At 36.5% G+C, this 22,059-nt stretch overlaps 1 protein-coding gene across 2 annotated transcripts in view; it reads left to right on the top strand.

Moving 5' to 3' along the window:
- STXBP6 (syntaxin binding protein 6) overlaps nucleotides 1-21,764 on the top strand; it is a 105,470-nt gene extending 83,706 nt beyond the window's left edge. For both annotated transcript variants that reach the window (XM_058829302.1, XM_058829301.1), the window contains exons 5-6: nucleotides 17,328-17,485; nucleotides 18,642-21,764. In XM_058829302.1, coding sequence (XP_058685285.1) covers nucleotides 17,328-17,485; nucleotides 18,642-18,665 — 182 coding nt within the window. In that variant the 3' untranslated portion in view covers nucleotides 18,666-21,764. The remainder of the gene's footprint in view (nucleotides 1-17,327; nucleotides 17,486-18,641) is intronic.
- Nucleotides 21,765-22,059: the final 295 nt, after the last annotated feature.

The following is a 22,059-nucleotide window of genomic DNA, read 5'->3' as shown; positions in this document are numbered from 1 at the left end:
TAAATAGGCTAGACTGTTTTTTGTAACTTGATCAATGACATCAGTACATGCAGCAGTAATGAGAACTGACTGTGATGGTGTGGATGCTAATTCAGAGAACAAATTCAAGTTTAGGCAGACTGTAGCAAGATTCCTCCTTCTGGTGTCTTATACTAAATGTTTCAAGTTTGTCTTGTGTTTAGAATTTAGGTGAACCCTCTCCATAACTTACATGCATTCTGGATGTTATGGTGGAGAAGAAAGGCAGACTTTGGGGCTAGAGGGCTTTTTTTGACTGAGGTAGGAAATATTTTCCCCTTATGTATCTATATAACATAGAGGTTCTGATTCTGGAATTAGTCTAATTTGGAGTAGCTTTGTGTTATGTTGTTATTTGGTGGCCATGTAAGTCAGGTTGTATTGCTTTTACATCAGTTAATATAAAAAGGAAAGTTGGGGGTGGCTGGTGTGCAGAAATTACATCACTTAGCGGTTGTGTTCATTAGAGCAGCTAAATTCTTGACATACCATTAAACTGACATTGAGGATGCATTTGCCTCATTTCTGGATAGAGCTTTGAGTTAGAGCATTTGAAGTTCTTCAAAGATTAACTCTGGGCTTACAATAAAGAACAAACATTTGCTGCCACCTTTAGATGCATATTAGAAATGCATTTGGTTTTAAGCTTTGTCCTACCTATATTCATTGGTATTTAACAATTGTTCTGCTGAATTAATCAAAATATTCTTGGAAACGCAAAATGATGACATCTTTACCTTTGTAACCTTTTCTGTAGGACACCCTGCAGGAGTTATTAATAAATCACTTTTTTTCCTCCAAGAAGAAAATGCCAGTGCAAGAATGGTAATGAGTACTTTTCCCATACCCTATTACTCATCTTGGCTTACCACAATTGAGACCTGCTAAGCACATAGTGGTGTTTACCGTACTGAGCAAGATTAATGACTGACTAAAGGAGATGAACGAAAATTTGTGTTAGGAATTGCCCCGAGCATCCTGATCTAGTGGGTGGCATCCCTGTCCATGGTGGGGGTTTGGAAATAAATAATCTTTAGGTCCCTTCTAACCCAGGGCATTTTATGATTCTGTCAATTAGGATGGGAAAAAAAGCAATTGTTGCCCTCTCTCCTGTCAAATACCTGGTACCTGGTTGTTTGTTTCAGTTCTTACCTGATAGACATTGAAAAAAGTGTGTATTTGAATATACTACTCTTGCAGACATTCGCTTGTAAATTAACTCTGATGGAAATGAATTCGATCCCCAAAAAATTCAACAACAAATATGAATTATCTGCAATATCTGTTATTTTGGTGGTGTTTTGCTGATTTGAAATGACCAATCAAATTTAGCCATGTTCCCATACAGAAACAATTTGGTTTTGCAGTTTATTTAGGTATTTCTTGCTAGAGTATACCAAATACTGTTATTGTCGTTCTAGAGATTAAAATATTAGAAACTAATTTTCTTCTGCCAAAGACCATTTCAGGTGCTTTCTTTTATGCCCTGCTATTCATGTCAAGATTAATTCTGCTTTGCAGTTTTACTTAACTATATGTATTTTAGTAATCTTAAACATAAATGCCATGTATTGAGATTAGTGAGATTAGAATGGATAAGAATAGTTGAGATCTTTTTCCATAGAAATTTGGCATATAATCAGAGCTCGAAATTAACTTCTAAAAGGGGAACCTTGTAAAAAAAAAAAAAAAAAAGGTACATTATGTTCTTGCAAAATCTGTAGAGATACATAGCTTGAGAAGGGACATTTATCATTATAAAGGTTGGTTCCTTTTTCTGATCTGTATAACTCTCAGATAGGGCGATGTAGAAAGCATTAAGCAATGTATTTGTTTGACTTTCTGAAGATTGAAGGTCTAAGTGAGGTGTTATCTTCAAGATGCAGAACATTGCTGTTTGCCATAGAAATGGGATTTTTTTTTTTTTTTTGTACTGAATTGTTAGGTTTTGATGTTTACAGAGCCAGACTATAGTTCTGTGCTTTTTTATAATTATTGATTCTGAAAGTTTCTGGTTGGTTAGACTGTCATTTAGTATAAATCTTAATTATTGAAAATATTGCTTACTTAAGTTAGCATTAATTTTATAAATATATTAGATTAGAATTTAAAATTTTACATGTTTAAATACATTTTTCAGTTTGGAAAGCAGATAAAAGTTGTGTTAATATTAAATTGATCCTAGTTAGGTATTTTCTTAATCTATAACTAATACACTTTATACAGTAACAACCTGTCCTGGCATCAATGCCAGTAATTAAGAACATTAATGGGAGAAGATAAGATTTCTGTAAGGCATTTGTGACTTGTCCATTCAGCTCTTAATCCTTGTTCTGTATATTCTCCAGAACTGCTAGAAATGTAAAACAGAACTGCTTTTTTGTTTCTTTTAAAGAAGGAAAAAAAGCAGTCCTAGGTGACAGGCAAATGAAATCTGTAAAAGGGAAAATTAATTCCTAATTGCAGTAATTTGACTGAACTTACAAATTGTGTTGATGTAGGAAGGTGGAGACATCAAATTCTATGGTGATATTGAACCCTAGAAGAATCCCAAAGTGTGAATGTAGTTGGCTTGGAAAACTATAAATAACAGCCTGCTTTTACTTTTTTTTTTTTTTTGTTTTTTTTTTTGTTTTTTTTAATTTGAATATTTATTGGCACTAAGATCAGATCATGATCAAAAAAAAAAGTATAAAGAAAATAAAAAAACCCTTACCTATGAAAATCCTACATACGACAAGGAAAACTAGGCTGGCTCCCATGTTGCATTACAGAGAATGAACGCTAGGGATCACATCCTCCAGCTGTGCAGTTAAGATAAAATACAACTGCTTGGACTCAAAAAATAATGATATTGATAAAACGTTTGCATCATGTTTCCAATGCTCTCTGCAGGTAGCTAGTATTTGCTGTGCTTTCCTATAGAAAGTTGATGATAAATAAGCTGAAGATTGTTTTTCTTCTTTACTCATCAAACTGGTCTTAGTACACCTGAGTTATGACACACTGAGTTTGTCAGTCCTGTCAGCCCACCTCAAGGTCTTCTTGAGGTGCTTCTTACCCAGAGGTGGAATTCATCTTGAATGTAATTTATGATCATAGTGGCAGAGCATATTCACTGCCAGTTTTACCCTGATTTCTTTTACTAAGATATCTTTCACTGTTTCACCTCACCTAGCTTCATTAGTTTAGTACTTTTGATAGATTTCAAAAGGTACAAGTCTTGATTTACACATACTCAGTGTATTTATACTTACATAGATAAATTTGTGTATGGTTAAAACATAGGCTTGGGTTTGAATACATATTTTACAGCATTTTGGAATTCATCAGTTTTTTGCTTAAAATGAGATGGATGCCAGTTTTGTTTTGCACTGCTGAGTATTACTTGATTGGTGAAAGCTGTCTTCTGGTCACCTTTGTGTTGTAACCAAGCAAGATCAGGCACAGGCACATTTCTTCATCCTATATAAAACTTCCTGTAATGTAGCTGACCTCTTTTCTGGAAAGGTGATTGTCCATGTTCATAACAACTTCAGAACTGTTAGAAATGTAAAATAGAATTGCTTTTCCTTCTTTTTAAAGAAGGAAAAAAGCAGCCTTGTTTAATAGACACATTGGTAAAAGGGAAACATCCACCACCTGAATTCCCAGCTGCTTCAAAAATTAAAATCTTCCTTTTGTGTTCCTGCAACCTGCTGTTTCTTATGTTTCCATGTTAGTTCACTGTTACATCATTTAATGCAGCATTTTTCCAAGTCTGGAAAGTGAATGCAAGTGGTGCATCAATAGTAATAACTATTCAAAATACCACTATGGATCATACCTTACTGAATGAACCCAGATCCATTCCTCAATATTTCTGAACTTCTTAGACACTTGAGAATTTTGCATAAATTGTCAGGTTACTTGAGACCAGAAAACTTAAATAAAGCATTAAATAATAGCTTTTCTTAATGACACTGCTCTGAATATTTGACCTCATCTTATTTGTGAATCACACAGCCACTAGCTCATTTGAAATAAGCAGAGCTATATGGTGCTTAATAAATTGCTGTATAGTTGCTGCAGAGATATCCTTTTGTTACCTTTTTGAATTTTAATTCTTTACAGTGTCTGTCAGAAAGAATCTGTCTAAATAATCACTTCTTGATCTTCTGTATGAAAATCCTGTATACTATGTTTTTCATTACCAGTCCCCATGAAAGTCATAAGGCAATGGCTTCACTATATATTGAAACAAACTCAATAGTACTTGTTGTCCAGCACTGTCTCCATTCCAAAAATCATTCTAAACCTAGTATGTTGTAGTTCACCATGACTAGCAGGAATTCATTAGTGTGGACATTTTCATTCTTCTGAACTTCTTATGTTGACATAGATAGGATCAGTTCAGCATCTATAATGGCCCTCTTCTACTTTGATAGCATAGGTCATTTTTCTTCTGAAGCATTTTAGCATTTTCTTTCTTTCACAGTTCCCATATTGACATAAGAAAGTAGAAGACCTTGTTTGGATAGTCTTATTTACTAACATTTTTCTTGATTGTTCAGATGCAATATTTGATTGCTGTGTTTTAATTTGTAGTAAGTATGGTATAAAGGCTGCAGTTTTTTGTTGGTTTTCATTTGTTTTTATCTTTGAGTGGTTTATTGCATTATTGTAAACCTTCAAAACATGCAGCTCAGAATTCACTGCTACAGTGGAACAAATCAGCTGTGTTTTCCTCCTGCCATGTTCTCACAATTCAGATTACCTTTGGATATGACTTTTTTTTGGAAGTCCAGGGCTTCCAAAAACTAAATAGGGAAATCATATTTAAATGTTTGAAAAAGTCCACTCTAAACCTGTGTAAGGACAAGGCAAATAGCATGAGTTAAGCTGCATTCTTCATCTCCAGACTTTCTGGGAATAGTAGGGAAAGAGGATAAAAAGTGTTGCTTCACAGCTAGGATGTTGGGAGGTGATCCATTTGTTCCACATTGTAATAAAATGTAATCCTTTCCAGGTCACCTGGAGTAGAACTTCCAGATTCAGGAGCCTAGTTAAAGGAATAAAGAAATGAAGATTTAATTTTAGTTTTTCTGGTTGTTAACACAAAGTTAATTTTGTATCCAGCAAAACTAAATCTACAACAAAGAAATACTATTAAGTATTTTATTGCTAAACAATAAAATACTCTATTTTAATCTCTTTCCTGCATTTCAATTCTGTGTACATAATCATTTTTTTTAAAGCCTGATGGCAATGCTGATGCATAAAATAGCCCGTTTCAGTTCTGTCTAATTCGGTTTTCCATCCCTCAATTTTAACAGTCATTCTATCCTAGCTTAATTACATATATTCAGCATCCACACTGGAATAGAATGTTAGTCCCTACTCTTCTTTGACTTCAAACAAAAAGCTAATTTTTAGGCATCCAAGATCTTTAATTTGGTCTCCAAGTGAACACATGTATGAAAGCTTGCTCCTAGCCCAGGTTTCTAAGCTCTTTAGATTTTGGACATTGAAGAGGTAAATTTAAAATACAGAACTGTAGATCATCTGTCTAGATAGCAGATAAAGATAAAAATGTCTTCCAGGCTACTTAAGCCATTTGAAAAATAACTCACAGAATTTAGTTGCAATTACTTGACATTTTGATATTCATGGGTTGGTTAGCATTATTGTTTAATATAAAATATTAAGAAATAGAACACAGTGTGTAGTCTTGGTGATGTCTTAGGTCAAAGTGTTGGATTTTTCAGAATTACTCACTAAAGGATTGTTTCAGAATGCCCACTGTGGCACAACAGCAATTTTCTAAGTAGGTAATTTATTGATTTTCTGTCTCTCTCTTCACAGTATTTAAACTCACTCATAAAATGCAAAACAGATTGAATGTACATCAGCTTCACTCATGGTAGACTTTATTGCATTGCATATTTTTCGTCATTAAAATGATACATAGTTGATGGATCTGTATAACATTTTCTGTTCCTCTCTACTTCCACACCACTAATACCAAATGGTTTTTTTCCATGTTTGCTTTTATTTACATTTGGCAAAGATACAAAATTGCTACCTTGGTCAGGTGCTGTTTTTTCTTATCAGTACATACCCTCAGTTTGCACACCTATATAAACACTATTCTTTCTGTTGCTTTCTCCCCTCCTTCCTTCTCCTCTAAAGGCTTGTGCTAATATGAAGCTTTAAAACTGGTTATAGATTTGGGCAGGAAGGTACCAAGTGTAAAGTTCTCTACAGTGTTGACTTAGGGCTGCCAGTTTGGAGAATCATTGCTGGCCTGGATAGGTTTTTATTAGCTTCACTTTAGACAAATTAAGGTCTTTCAGATTCCCTTATCCCCCTTTCAGGACCATAGCAGATTTCTCTTCATTCACTGTGAACTTCAACTCACGGTTAGTTGGCAGCTGAGTACCTGGATACTGTGATTGCTCTACAAAGTTCATACTTGAGAGTGATGCAAAAGGGAAGAAATTCTATTCCATCAGAATAGATTTTCACAAAGTTGTGATTAGTAAAGCTCATGCAAACATGTCAAGCATAATCAGCTAGTGAGTAAAGTACTATCCTTCATGTAGTTATAACAGTCTGAAAATCAGAGAATTTACTCAGGTCAGCAGGAAGACTTCACAGCCTCTTCAGGGTGCAGCTGTGATAGTCTTGTTTGCAAGACCCTGGATAGCCAGTGCACCTCTGGAATGGTTACACAGGCTGTAGTCATTGCAGGGATCTGAAATACACACACATTCTTCAGTCAGTCAATCCAGGAAAAGTGTGTACCTTTCTTTTTTAGCTTTTTTGGTGGAAAATAGGTTAAACTCAAGGCTAAAACAAGAGTTGAGGTTTTACCTACTAGATTGATTTTTATTTTTTTCCCATCCTATAACATATGTAGCAAATCTAAGGAGCTGACATGGCTGATGAGAGCAGAGGAAGAAATTTGTCTCTGTTGCTTATCTTGTTTTGTTCCTTGCTAATGAAGATGCTGAACAGTCAGGATGATCATTTTACCTCCTACATCCTCTGTAATTGGTAGGATCTTTTTTAAAGTATAATGTTGTGATGCACAAGGTGTTCTTTATTATTGTTGAAAATAACTTGCAAGCATCTGTTTAACTCCCAGGCTTATAGGTATTATTTAACTACTAGAGGGAACAAAATACGCTTTTTCTTCATATGAGAGTTGAGATAAATTTGCCCTCTTTTGGCCTTAAAAGTACAAGATTTCAGTCACACAAAAATTGTGTGCAGATATAAATAATGTTCAGAAGCAATGAAGTGGCAAACTAGGGTTATATTAGAATATGCTGCAATATAAAATGCTCTGTGTTACTATGACTGATATTATGGGCTTATGTATTGCAAATCAGGAGGACTGAAAAGTATGGGGTCAAATCTGAATAGTTCTATTGAGGTTTGAAGAGCGGTTATAACATACTGGGGTATTTTCCTTTTTCTGTCTTACATGCTTTGGACAAAATGCCATATTAGATGAATTTTTAAAGTAGAAGTCTCTTTGCATCAACATAATATGCAATATTTGGCTGCCTTTTTGTATTTACATCTCTTCCTGGCCATTTTTTGTATTGATGGATAGTAAAAGATCCAGATGTGTCAGAAGAAACTGCCTAGCCCACCTGAGAACAGGGGAAAGTACTGTAACCAGTTTGAGATCGCTTCTTACTCTGAAACCTGCCCTTTTCAGGGCAGAATAAGACTTTTATAAAGGTGGAACCATTAATTGTGTCCCTTGGGAGCACAATGACACTTAATGTTCCATGATTGGTAAAAAGAAGGTGAAGGTCCATGGCAATCCTCCTGTCCAGGCTGTGCGACTTCTAGATATTATGGATCAAATGTAAGTTGGGAAGTAAGTTATCTTTGAAAGATAAATTGAGAAGGTGATGTTCAGATATAAGTTCAGATTCAAGTTTTCAAGCTGGAAATCTAGTAAAGATTCAACTTTTTATGAATGTTTTGTCTTTCAGATCACTTAGTTGTCCTTTCTGGATGATAATTAAAATATTGAAATTATCTAGAGAACATTTCATTTGTGTGATACAGGAATTCATTAAGTTGTAAGCATATTATCTTACAAGATTACAATCACAGAAGTACTGTTTCTATAATTTCTGTGTATTATCTCAAGGTGTTTTTTTTTTTCTGTTTGGGTATTTTTAGTAGCTGTTCTCTCTTTTTCTCAAGAGAGCTCTTAACCCAGGTTGTCAGCACAGCACCAATATACATGAAAGGATGTGTAGCAGTTGGAAGGGAGATGACAGGGATGAAGAAGGAGGGAACGTGTTTGTGAACCTCTATAATCAGCTGTTGTGTTACAGATGTGATGGAAGGTGTTGGGTTAATGGTAGTCTAGGAAATGTAACTCTCTGGTGATGATGATTTCAACAAAAGGAATGTGCTCAGCAAGGAGAGGCAGCTAATGGACGTGTGAAGTGAAACTTTCACATCAGCTGAAACTTCTTCAGTCTAAATATGTTGATTTTGGAACACTGTATCTTTCTGAGTTAGATGCCTAGAGTTCACTTAATCCTTTATAATTATTGAGGTGTTCTTTGAGTATCTTTCCAGACTAAGTTGTTCCTTATTGTGAGCAGTTTCATGACAGTCTTAGCAGTGGAAGAGATTTGCCTTCATGTCTTCAGTGCCATGTTGCAGTAATGAGCATCTCTTAACTTATTTTTTTGTGACATAATTCTTTCTTCCAACAAAATGTATGATTTTGATTGGTGAATATAACTAATATGTGGGAGTCACCTGAACCTTGACAGACTAGGAGAAACTTTCAGATTAGCAAAACTTGCAACTACTTCATGAGCTCTCTGTGGCACTTGTTTCATTCTAAAATGTCGTTTTCAGTGATTCAGTACAGTTGAGAGGGTGGAAGAAGGGATGGGGTTTTTGTAGAATGCTGTCTCTAAGAGCAACATTCAAGCTGTTTCTTATTGACAATGGCTGATTGAAGCAGATGAAAGTAAGGTGCATAATTAGCAGAAAAAACTATTCAGGCATAAACATATGTCAGACATACCAATCTTAGGTGATCGAGATGCTGCTAAAATATTGTCCTTAAATGTATAGCTCCTGGGTTACCCTGAGGACAGGGCTGGCACAGCCAGTCATTTTCGGGTCAGATGCTGCATTTTTCATCTGATGTTTTCCAACCATTGGTCTTTACTGATTTCATCCTGACCTTGACCAGTTCTTACTCAGTGTTCATTCTTAGCTGTGAGCCATAAATTTATTTTCAGTTTAGGTGGTAATAGAAGTTGGTGATTTTGAATATGCTGCTTAAATAGCAAACACAGAATTTTCAAAGTAATTTACCTGGTGAAGAAATAGGAATCTGTTGACAAATACACTTTGTTCCATGCCTCCATTGTAGCAGGTTAATGCATTATGTTTCTCAGTAATAATTAACACTACTTAAGCTGAAGCTCAATCAATAGTATTGACACAATGTCTGCAAGAAATACCTTTGTTTCAAAAACATCTGTGGTTCATTTTTAGGGCATGTTGCTGTCTAAATCTCCCACCCACCATAAAAGAAATGTCAGTACTTTGGTGAATTTAATTTGAAACAAAGCAACAAAATTGCATCAGGAGACGTGTTAACACTTTGGACTGCCTTGACAGGAAAAAGTGTATTAGGCTTTGTATAGGTTTTGGCTGGGATGGAGCTTATTTTTCTTCATAACAGCCAGTACAGTGTTGTATTTTAGATTTGTGACCAAAACTGTGTTGGTAACACACCAGGTGAGGTGTGCTTACACAGTGTCAAGACCTTCATGATCATCCCCTCTGTCTGCCTGCCCCTGGCAAATGGCCTCCAAGGGGACACAGAGAAACCGACCAAAACTGACCAAGGACATGCTCTATGCCATGTAACAGCATTCTCAGCAATAAAACTGGAGGGAAAACAGCCTTTTCCCAAGGTAGACATTGTTCAGGGACTAGCTGAGCATTAGGCCAGTGGTGAGTGTTAGGTGATGACTGATTCTTTTTGCATCATTTGTACCACAGGCTTTCATTACAAATAGATTATTTTTCATTTAAATATTAAGTATAACTCTGCATAGTAGTCACTGGTTGGGAGATCTTCTTATCCTATATGAAATCTATTTCATCATTCTTAATATTCCCTAGGGTAAAATATTCTGATTTTGTTTGAATATTTCAGCTTGTGGTCATGAAAAAATGTAATAAGGACAGCATTTTGTTACTGGCAGAAATGGCTGAAGGGATTTAACCAAAAAACACCTCATACTTTATAGGATGGCATCAATATCAATAAAAATTGATGTGGGAGTTATCCCATTTCCAGGAATTTACCTGTGAGCCAGTCAAAATCAGGAAAGCTTGCAAGTTTTTCAGTGTTCACATGTCTCACAGCTCTCACTTGTCACCCCAGGGGAGCAGCATTTAAGATTAATATTTAAATTTGTCAGCTCATTCTCAAACAGAAGCTTGCCATGGTGCATAGCTGCTGTTCTTTGTTTTAATTATACGTTCTGCTTCTTGTCAGGTTGGCTGTAATAGTGGTATTGCTTGAGATCCTGCTGAATTCCAGAACTTTCCCAGAGTAAGCCTTTTTAACTCAAAATTGTCATAATAGGTAAATGTCACTGCACAGTAGATTTTTTGGACATTATTAGTTTTATCCTCCCTAAGAAAATTACCCTTTCTAGAGAACAAATTTCTAGAGAGCAAATTTCTTCCTGCAGGGTTTTTGAAGTTACTGCCTACAAAGTTGTTTTCTTTCCCCATTTGGATCTTCAGAGATGAAGTTTTTCCCAAAGGTGCAAATTTATGTGAATTTAATAATCTTGACTGTAATGGTTTGTCATTAATATAAGCACTAATCACAGAATTGTTAGGGTTGGAAGGGACGTTGGAGATCATCTATCCCAATCCCCCCATTTAATATTAACCATCATGATTGAATGTAATTTAATTCTGATTTTAATTTGTCATGATTTATCTATAAGAAGTTATTTGCTTAAAAAGAACAAATTTGCTGAAAATGCAGTAAAAGTAACAGCATAATCCACAGCCCTCACCCCCACCCAAAGATTAACAACATTTTGACCAGAGTAATGATCAGAGACAAATTCCTATAATAGAATGACACAAAGATATGCTAAAGCAATTTTTCTGATTCTACTGCTTGAAATTTGACTCTGTAATTAGTTAAGCTGTTCCAAAGTATGAATAATTTACATGGTATCATTGCTGTGCAGTACTGAATAAAAGAAAATCTCTGTGGAGCAGGAAGTATTTTCGTTATCAAGATACCTCATCAATGAAAATAATCTTTCTTGTTTTACTCTAATGGCCCCTTTATTATTTAATATCACTATTTAAAATAAAAGGACACTAGCATCAGAAATAAAACTTTTTTCTTATGACTGTACCAAGAAAACTTGTCCTACTAAACTGCCCGTAGAAGAGATTTTTATAGTGCCTTGCAATACTGTAACAAGGGTTGGTCTTTTTGTAACACAGCTGTTCCTAGATCTAAGATTTTGCAAGCCACACTGAGAAATGTGAATACACTGTGTTTGCTAAAGAATAAAAATACTGAACCATTGCACCCTCAGGGTAATTAAGGTAATTTATTTTTTCATGTTTTTGGGTTGGTTTTTTTTTTCTTCTGTTTTCATTAAGACCTCATCTTCACGACTTAATTAAAATTTATTTCCTCTGGTCTGCAGAAATCATTCAGATCATGTGCTGCTTTCAGCTTTTTGTCAGCTAATTGTCTGCTGTGTTTCAGGCTATATTGATTTTTCCTTCATTTCTGTGTTTCTGGTTTGCATATATTGAAATACGGGAGTTAAAACAGTAGAAATCGTCCAGATGTATTTGATCTGTTGGAGAGAATACTGTTTTAGCTCAAACAGAGCTAAAAGTAGGGGTAGTTCAATTTTTTGGGAAGTTTATGTAAATAATTTAGTCAGGATGCATACAGGGATACTCTCTGACTCAAGAAAACCCCAAAGCCACAAATAGGCTTAGACTTGGAAAATATACTGGATAAGTATCACTATATATTTATTTTCCTCTAAAACTTTATTGAAAATGTCTGCTGATTCTTGCATTTTCGTAATTTTCATAATTGTCCATTGATTTTTGTTAACATCTTCAGAAGTTTTCTTGAAACATAATGAATATTCAAATCAGATCAGTGCAAAATGTATGTAGTCTTCTATTTTGTCTTTTATAGCAACATTGTGGTTTAGGTATGGTATTCCCCTCTCTGGTGCTCCAACCAAAACTGCATCAGCATTCACTTCCCCTCCTCCTCCAGCAGCAGCACAAAAGGCAAAGATTATGGGTTGAGATAAGAAAAATCTACTGAAAACAACAATAAGATAAGAAAATTAACAGTAACAGTAAGAATGCTAATAACAAATAATCAAAGCTAAATACATTTATTTCCTTCTCAGAAGCAGGTAGTTGCTAAATGTTTTATTAATACATGTACAATTAAAATTGAATGCTTGTTTTTGCAAATCAGTCACTGTAGAGTTATCACTAATGTAAAGATTAATCTGCATTGAGCTGAAATCTATTTGATATGGCTAATAGAGAATGCAATGAACCTTCTATGAATGTGTGATAAAACAAGTGATGCAATCTAAGTAATGGTATCTCTAGAGACCAATTAGTTTCTTCACATCCTTGATTATTGCAATGTTTCTGTATCTTTCAGATATTGGCTATGGTGGCTAAAGGATGTATTTCCCATTGTGCCTGATAAAAATCCTAAAGTTGGCTTCACAGGGTGTAAGAGCCTCTGATACAGCTTGAATTGTAGAATATTCTGGGTTGGAAGGGACCTGCAAGGACCATCTAAGTTCAGCTCCGGGCTCTGCACAGAACACCCCAAGAGTCACACCATGTGCCTGAGGGCATTTTCTAAATGCTGATTGGACTCTGTCAGGCTGGTGCTGTGACCACTGCCCTGGGGAGCCCATTCCAGTGCCCAACTACCCTCTGCTTAAAAAACCTTTTTCTAATATCCAAAATAAACTGAAGAGATCAGTGCCTGCCCCTCCTCTTCCCCTCATGAGAAAGTTGTAGACTCCTGTGAGGTCTACCCTCAGTCTCCTTCAGGCTGAACAAGCCAGGTGATCTCAACCACTCCTCGTATGGCTTTTCCTCTAGATCCTTTCTTTGTAGTCCTTCTTTGGACACTCTCAAATAGCTGTACATTCTTTGAGTGTTGTGGTGCCCAGACCTGCACACAGGACTCAAGGTGAGCAGAGCAGGACAATCCCTTCCCTCACCTGCCTGGTGATGCTGTGTCTGATGCCCCCAAGGACAGGGCTGGCCCTTTGGGCTGCCAGGGCACTGCTGGCTCATGTTCATTTTGACATTGACCTGGATCTTTCTATGGCACTGCTTTTCCAGCATCTTGTTCCTCAGTCTATAGATAGATCCAGGGTTGCCCCATCCCAGGTGCAGAATGCAGTACTTTTCTTCGCTGAACTTCATATTGTGTGACCCTCTAATTTGTCAAGGCCTTTTTACAGAACCTCTCTGTCTTTCAGGGACTCAACAGCTCTTCCCAATTTAGTATTGTCTGAAAACTTACACAGGATACATTTGAGTCCTGCATCCAAGTCCTTTTTGAAATTGTTGAAAATTGGGTCCTGCAAAACCCCCACTAGAGACAGGTCCCCAGTCTGACGTCACCCCATTCACTGTCACCCTTTTTCTTGAGCCATGAGCCAGTTGTTCACCCATGGCATGATGTGTTTATCCTACTCTCTGCTGGACATTTCGTCCAGAAGGGTCCTGTGGAAGACAATATGAGAAGCTTTACTGAAATCCTTAAGGATTCCATCAACATGGAAAACATTTCTCAGGATATTTTGAATCAGAGTAGTTACCTCCTGAAGAGCAGCTTATAAGTTTTGCAGGTTGTAGATGATTTATTCATAGGAATCATTTTCCAGTATGTCCAGTGCAAGTGTTGCTATTTCTGCAGTGATACTAATACAGGGATGAGGCATAGTCAGTCATACCAGCAGCCACCTACACATGCTCTAGAAATACACTGATGAAATTTCATAGACTACTGACATGTGGGTTTCTGAGTTGCTCATAGATGAGAGCAGATTTTTATTGTTTTCCTGACTTTTCCATTGGTAAAGATACTCCAAAAGTAGTTCTTCAGAACAGTCGTCAGAATAGCAGCTTCTCTGCAAGTCACTGCCCATGAGAAAATACAGCAGATCTTACCTGGAGAGAACACAATATTTTGTTAGCTAGAGGGAAAAACAGTTACTATCATTGTGCCAAACTTTCAAGTTCATTCTTCTTTGCTGAAAATAATGTGGAGAAATAGATACCTATCTTTGGCCACAAATCTACAAATAGTTTTAGGAGTATAAAAAATGAAAAATATTCTTGTTCTGTAGTTTCTTATTGACAGGCAGAAGGTCAGCAATATATTAAATTTTGACCCCCAACATATTTTAAGACTTCAGAAGATTCTTAGTTTTATAAGGTTATCCACGTAGCCTGCTTTCCTTGAATTCAGCAGAGGCTTTGTGTTCTTGTAAAAAACAGATTTAATTCAGTGTTGGGAGCTTTTAAAACTTATCCTAGAAAACTAACACTATACAGGAGGCCCAAGCCATTAGATGACACCACCAAAAAAAGGAAAACTATTTCCAGTCCAGGGTTGCTCAGTACGTGTGTTTATTGGAAAAGCTGCCTGAACAGAAGCCAAAATAATAATCTCCTTTAAAAAATTATGAATAAAATAGCAATTGACTGAAAAATTTTAAAGTAAGGAAGTATGCAGTATGTAAAGTTGTTTGCTTTTACAGTCAAACCCCTCAGTGTCTGAAGAGGGACCACTTCAAAAAATTAATTTCTGTCTTTGCAAAGTTCCAGCTCACAATATTGTTAGATATAAATCTCTTCAACAAGATTGCTAGCTGTTGTATTCCTTTTCTAAATGCAACAATAGAAAAAGAGCAGTTCTACATCTACTTTTTTTTAACTCCCGATGTGCAAAATGTAACAATATTGGTATATAGGAGACCAGTGTTCTTTTACTGCTGTTTCTCATATTGACTCATTATCTGTGAGTCACTGTGTGTAGGTTCTTAAGTCTCTCCCTCACTTCCATGGTTTAGTACTAATTGAGTTTTAGTTTAATAAAATTGTGAGGCAGTTTTCTTTATCTCAGGACTTCCTGCATATGCAGCTTGTATTGTGCTCCACAGGCTAATCAGGGCAGCCTTTAGTTTCACTATTCATTGTTTGTTTGGCCTAAGGAAAGGATTATATTTTGAAAACTGGGTCTGAAAGAGTTGTTTGTTCTTTTTTTCTAATGAAACTGTGTGCTAGTTTCAGCTGTGTTAGTTTTTTTCACAGTGGCTGGTACAGGGCAATGTGATAGATCTGTGCTGAACGTGGAATTGATAATATTTGTTTATCTTTTTGTTATTGCTGAACTGGGCTTGCATAGAACCAAGGCCTTTTCTACTTTTCATACTGGCCACACTGGCAAGGAAGTTGTGCCTGTATGGGAGGTTGGTAGGAGGAGACACAGCTTGGACAACGGACCAAAGGGATATATCCAGACCATATGAAATCATGCTCAGTACATAAAGTGAGAGGAAGAAGGAAGAAGGGGAGGAAATTTGGTGCAATGACATTTGTTTTCATGAGATGCTGTTACTGTGTGATGGGTGCCTGCTCTCCTGGAGATGGCTGAACCCTTGCCTGCCCACGGGAAGCTGTGAATTAATGCCTTGTTCTACTTTACTTTTGTGCATAGCTTTTGCTTTCCCTGTTAAACTGTCTGTATCTCACCCCATTGGTTTTCTAACTTTTACCTTTCTAGTTCTCTCCCCATTCCTGCTGGTGGGAGAGTGAGCAAGGGGCTGCTTGGTAACTGGCTGGGGCTAAACTACAACAAACTAGTAGCAAAATAGCCCTTTAAACTAATGTTCGTGTTCGATTTTTTTTAACCTGAGAATATTTTTGAAGTAGGTTTGCTTCTCAGGTTAATGATAAAAGCAGTGTGTTTGTGTCTATTTTCACTTTCTTTGTATGTTGGTAAGAACAACAGACTTTAATAGCAGATTTGCTGTTGTGCTTGCTTCAGCTGTGTTGAATTTGTTTCATACCTTTACCAGAATAATTCTTTTAAGAGTATTATATATCTGGTTTTAATGCTGTGGCAAAAAATGAGGACAGCCAGGACAACCAGGGGATCAAGCCCAGCTAGCACGGATTTATGAGAGGAAGGTGCTGCTTGACTTCCCTGATGTCCTTGTATGACAAAGTGACCTGTTCAGTAGATGAGGGCAAGGCTGTGGACATTTATCTAGACTTCAGTTAAGTGCTTGACACCATCTCCCACAGCATCCTCCTAGATCAGCTGGTTGCTTGCAACGTGGATGGGTGGACTCTTTGACAGATAAAAATCTGGCTGGATGTCCAGGCCCAGAGAGATGTGGTGAATGGAACTAAATCCAGTTGGCAACCTGTTGCTAGCAGTGTTCTCCAGGACTCAGTTTTGGGGTTAATCCTGTTTAACATCTTTATGGATGTGAGGATTGAGGGCACCCTCAACAGATTTGCAGATGACACTAAGATGGATGGGAGTGTTGATCTCTCAAGGAAAGGAGGGCTCTACAGAGCAATCTGGACAAATCAGTGGGCTAAGGACAGCAGCATGAGGTTCACTAAGGCAAAGAGCCAGGTCCTTGGGTCACAGCAGTCCCAGGCAGTGCTACAGGCTGGGCAGGAGTGGCTGTCCAGCAGAAAGGGGCTGGGGGTGCTGGTCAGCAGCAGGCTCAGGGAGAGCCAGAGCTGGGCCTGAGTGGCCAAGAAGGCCAGTGGCATCTTGGCCTGTATCAGCAGTGGTGTGGCCAGCAGGACTGGGGAGGTGACCAGTCCTCTGTTCTCAGCACTGGTGAGGCCACACCTTGAGTACCGTGTTCAGTTTTGGGCCCCTCACTTTAAAGAGGGCATTGAAATACTGTGGTGTGTCCTGTGAAGGGCAACAAGGCTCGTGAGAGGTCTAGAGAACTTGTCTTTTGAGGAATAGCTGAGGGAGCTGGGTTTGTGTAGTCTTGAGGGGGATCAGGTGGGATCTCATCACTCTCTTACAACCACCTCAGGAGAGGTTGTTGTGAAGTGAGGCCAGTCCAGACAGCACAACCAGCTCTAGAACATTATAAATTAAAGTAATTGTATTTAATACAATGCATATATATGCTTGAGTGCTCTAATGGCTTCTTTTGGTGTTGCAGGAAACAGCATACTCCATTCAGCAGCAGACAGTGTGACAAGTGCAGTACAGAAGGCAAGCCAGGCCTTGAATGAGCGTGGTGAAAGGCTAGGTCGTGCAGAAGAAAAGACAGAGGAGCTGAAAAACAGTGCTCAGCAGTTCGCAGAAACTGCACATAAGGTAAGATTTCAGCAGGATAAGACTCAGTAGGTTAAAGTCAGACATTTGTCTGTCACAGTTTGTGGAATGAAAGTGTGTATCTATACTTAGCTGTATAAAGGCTTGAACTTAGCTCAGGGTATGTATCAAATCCTTGTGACACCTTCTTCACCTTCTTTGCCCCTAAAAAATCCCTTCCATTTGTTGGTGACTGCACAGGTTTTCAAAGTCATAAATTCTGTATAATAAAAACTTCTCAGAGTTGCCTGCCAAAGACACATTTTAAAAAAATTGTTTGTTTGAGGAAAGAAATGTGTTGGTTTAAGTTCTTTCCTGGTGAAATGCATTTCAAGTATATCACTACAGATATTAATAAGCATATTTGTAACCATATTCTTGAGTATCAAAGGTTTATGTCAGTTTAGTTTGAGTCATTTATTGGTCATCATTTCACTGCTAACAAATGAGTGAATTTTAATTGCCCGTACCAGTTCTGTTTTCTAGGAAAGTTCCCAGAGGGTTCACTCATCTCAGCTTTGTTAGCATGCTATTACCTACAGATAGCAATTTTTCATTATATCGAACCTCACCCTAAGCTCTTTGCTTGGTTTGCAAAGTCAGTTTGTCTACACATTTTATACAGGTTTTAACTCGCTTCATCTCCTTCTTCTCCCTCTCATTCTCAGTTAAGTCCAGTTTTGAATTATTTGAAATGAAAATAATTGATAATCACAGAGGTGGAAATTCAATCAGGCTTTTATTTTTCATCATTATGTAGTGGCAGAGCTCCTGAACAGGTGTTTCAAATTACTTGTCTAGAATTTCTGATTGTAGTTAATCAAAATCATTGGGTCAAAATTACTGTTCTCCTAAGCATGTCTTTGTTTCTGGTGTCTTGCTCTAGCCTTCCTCACAGATAGCAAAGTATTGGAACATTGGGAAACAGAGCTGGGAAAGCAGATAAATCCTGCCTCTTTGGCATGGCAAAGAGAGGCTTTTCATGTGTATCCCAGGAAAGGGAATGGCTATATATCTGTATGCAAAGAAGTTCGTGGATTTCAGGCATCTTTTGAACAATCTGTCTTACAAACTCTGCTTATCCAGACTAGGCACGTTAGGTTCATACAGCTGTTGTTTTTCTCAGTGATATCTCTAATTTTTTTTCTTTCTTTTTCAGCTTGCCATGAAGCACAAATGCTGAGATACTGCCCAAAGTTCAAATCTTCTCAAGAGAAGCTGAAAAGGCTACAATCAGCAACTTTTACAGGAGATTCAGTCTTCTGTGTGCTTTTTCCTTCCCGTTCAGTGGAGATGCATTATTTCAGTTTCTGTGCAGGAAAAAGTGTTGCATTTCTACTTTTCTGACTTAATTTTGTTCCTCTTTTTTAATATTGCTACACAGTCCTGCGGTACTTTCTACCTGTATTTCAGTTGTTACAGGAGTGAAAGCAAACATTGAAAAAGGACCAAATGACAAGCTGATCAGGATTAAAATAGTAATATTCTTCCATGGTTGTACAAAAAAAAGATTGAACTAATTGTGGACATGTGTGGAAATAAAATCCAAAGAAAGGGGTATAATTTTCTTCATTTAATGTAGCATCAGCAGAATGTGAATGAATGTTAGAATTAAACATCTGGCTATAGTGGAGGACAAACTGCTTTGTCCTGGGAAACAGAGAAAATTGTTTCTTGTAACTAATGTAGGACACATTGCATGTGCACCAGCATTCAGAAGTGCATATCTGAATTTCATTCATATCAGCATTTTATATGTTCCTATTTTCATTTTCAGACTGATTATTGGAACAGTACGCTGAAACCTAGAGAGCATGTATGCTTGAGGTTTCAAAATGAGGAAAAAAATCATTTTTACATCTATACGCACATAGCTGTCCCTCAAGCACAATCTACAATTTAGCAATCTTGACAGTAAAATAACATTTCTTCTTACCTGTGATTGTGTGGCTAAAAACCCATGAAAATGAGAGTGCAAAGGCCTGGGGAGATGAGAGTGCACTGTTTTCAAGATACCTGTTTTTCATAAATTCTACAGTATGAGTTTTTTTGAACACTTCAGAAATTTGTCTGATTTTAATGACTTTTTTGTTAGCAAGTTGTCTGATTTGCAAGTTGTCTGATTTTTAATATAGAAGCTTTCAAAAAAGCATGTCTTGGTACACTAGAATCATCTTCTAGTTTGTGTCTCAGCTTTCAATATGTTATCACTGCAAGGGTGACTCTACTTCATTTGTATTCACTATATGCAATTTATGCACAGTATTTCTATTACAAAAATAAGTAGGTTACCTTCTTCCTTCACAGCTGTTAACATTTTTAAGATGGTCTCATATGCTTCAAGAATGAGAAAAAAAAAAATATGTTGCTTTTTTTTTTTTTTAACCAGTAAGCTAGAAAATAAATCCTTGCAGGAGATACAGCCTTCATCTTCTGAAAATGCCTGCTCTTCATTTTTGCCCTCATCTTACCAGAGAAAAGCTGGCATTATGTGAATGTACTGTATTCATTGTAGAATATGATGTTTGCATTATTAATGACACAACAGTCTAAAATCCTCAGAGCAGTGCTTGTAAGAGAGATAAAAGCTACTTTAGTAATTGAGAATATTTTACTTACTGCAGGCTGAAATAACTGAAAACCTCATGGAAATGCCCATTTCATAAAAAGATGCTTGTCTTTAGGAAAGTATTCTCATTTGAACTAAGGACCTTGTCTAGTTAGCTGATTGCATTCAAAATTTACATGTTTTGTTTTGGTTTGGTTTTTTTCCTTTAATTTAAACAGTTTTGTATGAATCTTTTTATTCAATTTCACACTGGGAATTGAGAGAATGGGTCATTTGTGTAGTACCGTATGATCATTTAGCTCTATTTAGCACCAGCTCCAGCAGTTACCAAATCTAGCACCTACTGAAATGGAATTTGGCCACTTCTGTTATAAATCAGAACAGGTTCATTAGCAACACAAGTTCTGAGCACTCCATTGAGCTGTGTGTAATTAATGCTTGCCCTGGAAATGTCTGAATGCTACTGTAATGACCGGGTATTTCTGCAGTTAACCAGGAAAACAGTGTCCATTTTTAAAACAGAAATTAAACTTCTGCTAGATACAAAATGTTAGGCTATTTTTTTTTTTTAAGATCGATTATAAATCAGTCAAGGAGTATATTTTTGACCACATATTTATCTTTTCATATTTTCTACTCTTTTAAAACTATATTCTGCTGCTAACCTCACAAGTCTTTCTGTCAAGAGAAAGAAGTAGATTCTGAACTGCTGCCATCTAGCCAGTCCTCTAAGTTTGCTGATAATTAGAAGAAATGTCTAAAACCCAGGTCAGATAAACATGAAAAGAATTGGTTGTCTAAATTTAGATAAAAAGGCATATATTTTCAAGTGTTTACATGAATGTCATCTGGAGGACAATATCACAGTTGCACTGCTAAGTTCCAGACCTCTTGTGAGGTCTGTTTACAGACTACATTACTTTACTACATTGCTTTAATGCCACCTGAGTTTTTCAGCATTTTGGATTGTTTTGTATCTTCCAGTTAAGTGTATTGTTTTTTGTCATAACTCAGGACTTTAATCCAGCCATCAAAAGCCATTTACTATGGGAACTCTAAGTAACCTAAGTCTTCTGAATGAAGGAAGAGTGGTTTGTCTGTTTACTTTGTTCTTGCTGTTCATTAAACTACAAGGTTTGGTAGTTTTTAGAAAAAAAAAATAAAAAAATCAAGGTGTATAAATGTTTATCCAAAGGTAAATCTTAGAGCATTGCAGTTTCCTTCTGGAACAGCTTGTAGTGTATACAACCTAGTATTATTAGATAGTCATGTACATAACATATACTATGATTCAGGTTAATGTTTCATATGAAAGAATGTATTTGTAAATTGTAACAATATTAATAGTTTCTTTATCTTTTTAAAGTTCTGAACAGAATAAAAATAATGTATTGTTAGACTTGACTGCTTTACTGCAAACTCTGTCTTAAAAGGTTACTTTTGTGTCTAGCAAAAGTTGTGTATTATGTGAAATATTAACAAAAATGTGCGCTCTTCAAACTGATCTTAAAGGTAGGTAGGTTTTGCTATGATTTGCCAGAATTGTAATACTTGCTGATATCTATTGTAACCAATTCCTTGGAAGTTCTCAAAGATGTAGAAATTATTTTGTGCCATTCTGGGGAGAAAAAAAAAAAAAAGAGTGGGACCTGCTCTCTTGACTCACTACTGGAAACCCTGATTTTGTCATTAAATACTTTACTGTGATGAAAATTGTCTTTGGATTATTTGAGTTCTCTATTAAAAATATCAGTTATTTTTGAGTTAGATTTTTGTATTTCACTCTAGCAAAGTTATATTGAATTCTAGTAAAACTGAATAAAAAATATTTTCTGCTATAGTGATAAAAAATTTCTCTAGAGTACTGTAATTAAAAGAGAAGTAGTGGAAACTAGGTTAAACCATTTCCTGTCTAAGCAGATTCCAGAAAATAATTACCGTAGGTTGAAGTTAGCACCCTGCCTAAAGGCTATGTAGGTTAAAAAGAATTCTGATCATTTATTTTCCA

The sequence above is a fragment of the Poecile atricapillus genome, chromosome 1 (genome assembly GCF_030490865.1).
Source record: "Poecile atricapillus isolate bPoeAtr1 chromosome 1, bPoeAtr1.hap1, whole genome shotgun sequence".
NCBI classification, from domain to species: Eukaryota; Metazoa; Chordata; class Aves; order Passeriformes; family Paridae; genus Poecile; species Poecile atricapillus.
This window is presented reverse-complemented; position numbering and strand designations above follow the sequence as displayed.